This window comes from Leucoraja erinacea, chromosome 37, assembly GCF_028641065.1.
Source record: "Leucoraja erinacea ecotype New England chromosome 37, Leri_hhj_1, whole genome shotgun sequence".
Taxonomy (NCBI): Eukaryota; Metazoa; Chordata; class Chondrichthyes; order Rajiformes; family Rajidae; genus Leucoraja; species Leucoraja erinaceus.
The window spans coordinates 7598289-7603112 of record NC_073413.1 but is presented as its reverse complement, the minus strand read 5'-3'; the positions used below and the strand labels follow the sequence as shown (position 1 = coordinate 7603112).

General features: G+C 52.9%; 1 protein-coding gene across 1 annotated transcript; it reads right to left on the bottom strand.

Annotated features, from left to right (window-relative positions):
• Nucleotides 1-1427: 1427 nt before the first annotated feature.
• On the bottom strand, nt 1428-2438 carry LOC129713876 (histone H1.0-like). Its single transcript, XM_055663232.1, has one exon. The coding sequence runs from the start codon at nt 2279-2281 to the stop codon at nt 1706-1708; it is 576 nt and encodes a 191-aa protein (XP_055519207.1). The 5' UTR covers nt 2282-2438; the 3' UTR covers nt 1428-1705.
• Nucleotides 2439-4824: the final 2386 nt, after the last annotated feature.

The window sequence follows — 4824 nt, the reverse complement described above, 5'->3', positions numbered from 1 at the left end:
TCAGACCGATGTCAATCTGAAGCAGGTCCCGACCCGAAATGTCACCACTCCATTCCCCCCACAGATGCTGCCGAGCACACTGAGTTAGTTCCTCCATCACTTTGTTGTTTGGGGTCAATATTGCAGCATCTGCAGTTTCTTGCATGCCCTTGCACTCCAATCTACATGTAAGGAAGCCCAATTTGCCAACTTGCCCTACCTAATTGCCGGCTGCACTTGTATGATGGTTATCGGTGCCTTATGCACAAGGAACCCAGGTTCTATTGAACAGCAGCGTTTCCCCAATCTCTCACCATTCAATAAATACACGACCTTCTTGTTTCCACCAAAGTGGAGAACCTCACATGTTGCCAACCTCACACACTGAGCCCCATGATGTTATCCAGCTCGTCCACACCCTCTTGAACCCTCTTTGCATCCTCATCATCACTCAAATCCTCACTTAGTTTAAGGTGGTGGCCAAACTTGATTAAGACTACATCTGCTCCCCTCAGCCAACTTAGATTGGGAACAGTGAGGTCCCATTAATTTGTGGAAAATATACATCTTCTAGATGCTCTGGGACGCCTCCTCTGTGATGTGACTTGGGGGTCATCGGATGTTTCGGGTCTCACAACATCAGATGTTCTCAAAGCCTCCTTGAAGAATTGCAAGATGCCCGCTGAATCCAGGGAATTCCCAGGTCCAGTGAAGGAACAATGACATTGAGAACCTCTGGGAACCCCTGCATTGAGAACCTCAGAACCCATGCATTGATAACCCATGCATTGATCACCCATGCATTGAGAACCTCAGAACCCCTGCATTGAGAACCCATGCATTGATGCCCAAAGTAATTGGTAGGAGCAAACTATCTCCCAAACTAGCCATGCAACCCACTCCCACCCTGGAAAAATCTGTACGTCCCACTTTAGCCTTATCAGACACCTCAGATGCCTGATCTTGCCTCACATCCACCAATTTGTCTTTGCTCCATTTCTCTGGTCACCCACTCACACCAAAACTCTTGTCTATTGGCGTCTGGAAAGCATCTACTAACCCCAACCATCCCTAGGCTTGGAGCCACCTGAGCTTGTTCTAAACCAGCTGCTCAGACATTTTGAATGGACACAGTTCCTCCCAGTTTCTTGCTTTCCAGAATGTTGGGCTTGTCAAGTAGACAGCACGCTGGTCTGGATTTGATAGGCCTTTGGAGAAGGGGAGAAAGGAAGGGGATTAAAATCTGGCAAAAGACTTCCGCTTCTGTGGGGCTTCTGAGAAGCCAATTCCGAGACTTCATTCCCTTCTCTAGCATTTCTAGAGGCTCCATTGACTTCCATTTTGACCCAGCCCATTCCATCAGACATGAACCCAGGCACAAAGATCACTCCAAACCTACAAAGAAAAGCATGGTTAGCACTGAAAAAGAAAAGATGCAACAAGCCATGTTATTGCGTTGATATCTTTTTATTTGAAATTTAAGGACGGTAATTGGATTCATAAGAAATTTGCTTTCCAATACATGCCTCAGCTCAATTAACCAAAGTTGTACATAAAATCATGACATGACAATGACTACAAAGAATAGCAAATGTCAACAACGCTATCATTACTCATCTGCATCCACCCCAGTAAAAGATCAAACAAAATTTGATTAAAAAAATTAAAACAACTATATACAAAAATGGCTAAAAGTCCGTGTTGCTACTCGTTTGAATGGACACATTCATTTCTTTTTGGGAGCCATTTTCTTTGCGCTGGTTTTGGCACGAGGCTTGGAGCTTTTGGCTTTCTTGGCTCCCCTCTTCACCGGCTTGGCCTTTAACACCTTCGTTTTTGCCGGCTTGGCTTTCTTGGCGCCCTTGGCTGCACCTGCCGCCTTCTTCACTGCTTTGTGCACCTTGGTCTTTTTGGCCTTGGTCAAGGGTTTGGTCGGCTTCTTGGCTTTGACCGGCTTCTTGGGGGAGGCCGTCTTCCTCACCGGCTTCTTTACCTTCTTGACCGCCTTCTGGGGCTCGCCGCCCTTGGATATCTTGAAGGAGCCCGAGGCGCCCACGCCTTTGGTCTTCTCCAGGACCCCCTTGGTCACCAGCTTGACCAGCGACAGCTTAATCTGACCGTCAGCATTGTCCGCAAGCTTGTACTGACTCTTGACCAGCTTCTGGATGGCTTGGCGGGACAGGCCGGAGCGGCTGGCAGAATCAGTGATCACCCCAATGATCATCTCAGAGTATTTGGGGTGTGTGGGGAGTTTCTTTGCTGCTTTGCCACGTTTGGTCTTCCCAGTGGAGTTGTCAGCCATTCTGGACACGGGCCTCCTCAGCTTATTTTTTTTTGAAATGTGTTTTTTTTTTTTTTTAAATCACAAAACGTTGAGTTAAGCCGGGCAGCTGTGGGTCGCTCCAAAGTCTCCACTCTACACCCTGCCCCCTCCGGTTTCAAGTCACCGTCTGCGGCGCCGGCTGACGCGGGGAAATTTATAGGCTAAGCGCGGACCTGACTGGGAACAGCGGCTGTTGGCAGCAATGGGGAGGCAGAAATGGCGAACTCGTCTCGCATCTGTGTTTCTTCGCCCGCAGAAACGGCCGAGCCCGGCGTCTTCCCGGCGCCTGCCGGCCCGCCCGCCCGCCCGGCCGGCAAGCCAACTCTCTCCTCTCCGCCCCCCGTCGCCAACCGGGACCCTGGGCCGCCCGGAGGCCGCGCAATCGGTGCAAAAGTGCGCCGGGACATTGCAGCCGGTGGCAAAATTTGGGATTTCTGCTCGAAAATCTGACGATGGCGGCGGCCGATCGGCCCGGTCCCAGTTGCAACTTGGGGGGCGATACTTAGGGGAGGGGGGGAGAGGCGGGTGCCGGCGATGGGACTAGGTGGCTTTGTGTAATAAGACCACATTGCCGGCCAACTAACACACAACCGAGCCCAGCGCCCAGCCGCGCAGCCACGTTGATCTGGGGCTTTATTTCCACGTCCAGTTTTGTTTTTGGGAGGGGGGTGAGACACGGAGCTCGGGGGGCAGAGGGAGAGGGGGGGCAATGGCCATCTCCACCCCCCCGGAGTTAGGGCTCAAGGGTCCCGAGGGATGGAGTGGCAGGGTGAAAATTCGGGCGCTATATTTAGCCCAAAGAGTGGTTGTTGTTTTCACTTTAGTTAAAATATATTGGACCTTTGATGTTTGTTTCTGTTAGGAATCTTACCCCCCCTCCCCCCAGACCCCTCTCAGACAGGGTTTAGATGCTGAATAAAGGGCTGTTTTCGGTGTCAGAGCTTGGGATGCAAGATGTTTGGGGGGTTTCTAAGTGCAGCTCACAGCCCAGCGCGGTTTGACCATGTTAATCCCACCTGTGCTGGGTTTAATAGGAGATAAGACACACACACACACAAAAACACAGAAGTGACTATAGGGGGTCAGGCAGCATCTCTGGAGGAAGGGCCTCGACCAGAAATGTCACCCATTCCTTCTCTCCAGAGATGCTGCCCGACCCGGTGAGTTACTCCAGCATTTTGTGTCTATCTTCGGTTTAAACCAGCATCTGCAGTTCCTTCCAACACATACTGAGTTTAATGGGAACTGCGTTTGGGAGGGGGAAAAAGCTATCGTCTATTATAACACCCTGGACATGGTTAGGGGGAGGGCAGGAGATGGGTTGGGAGAGTTGATTGTGTTTAGTTCCCCCCTCTCTCTCCCTGTCTCCTCGCTGTTTCCAGTGTGCATTGGACTGAGTAACCTGGCGTTCGCCATCTTAGTAACTTTGCTCCGTTGTAAACCACCCCCCACCTCCTATATCCCCATTCCCTTAGTCACCCCCTCCCCTCCCCTCCCGTTCTGTGGGGGATGGAAGGGAGGGAGGGAGGCGGCCATTCGGCCCGGGAAGGGTAGTACATTGCGGGCGGGGCGACCCAGCTAGACAGGGAATTCCATCCCAGGCCAATATGTGTGTGTGTGTGTGATGGTCAGTCAGAAGAGCGGCCTCTCCCGGATCTGCAGATACTTTCAACACAACTTTGTCTGAAGGAGGGTCTCGACCCGAAGCGTCACCCATTCCTTCTCGCCAGAGATGCTGCCTGTCCCGCTGAATTACTCCAGCAATTTGTGTCTAATCTTTTGTTTATAGTTGCAGAGTTTATTTGTGTGGCCTCGTATCTCAATCTTTGTTTATAGTTTGTTACGTTGCAGAATATGGAGAAATATTTTGTCATTCTTTGATGATTACAGATGGTTTAAAAGGAGGGTTTCCTGGGAGTGGGTTTTGACTTATTTACCCCCCCCCCCTCCCTCTCTGCCCCTCTCCCCCCCCTCTCCCCCCCCTCTCCCTCTCCCCTCCTCCCTCCCCTCCCTCTCTCTCCCCTCCCTCCCTCCCCCTCTCCCTACTCCCCTCTCCCCCTCCCTCTCTCCCCCTCTTTCCCCCTCCCTCTCTCTTTCTCCCTCTCTCCCCCCTCTCCCTTTCTCTCTCCCTCTCTCCCTCCCTCTCCCTCTCTCTCTCCCCCTCTCTCCCTCTCTCTCCCTCTCTCTCTCCCTCTCTCCCTCCCTCTCTCTCTCCTTCCCTCTTCCCCCCCCTCTCTCTATCCCTCCCTCCCCCTCTCCCCCCCTCTCCCCTTCCCCTCCCCTCTCCCTCTCTCTCCCCTCCCCTCTCCACCCTCCCCTCTCCCGCTTACACCCGGCGGCGGGCGGCCGCTCGGCCATTCCACGGTGCAAGCCCAGCGACAGTGAGGGTGAAGCCGGCCCCAAGAGACCCGTCTCCCGCCGGCAGCCCCCACCCCACCCACCGGCCCTTCGGCCCACCCGCTTCCTGCAAACCTCGCGTCTGATTCTGAATGAAAGAGTGAAGCGTCGCTTCAATTTGCAGC

Coding starts and splice junctions, on each gene's coding strand:
- LOC129713876 (XM_055663232.1), bottom strand. CDS start 2,281: ATGGCTGACAACTCCACTGGGAAGACCAAACGTGGCAAAGCAGCAAAG.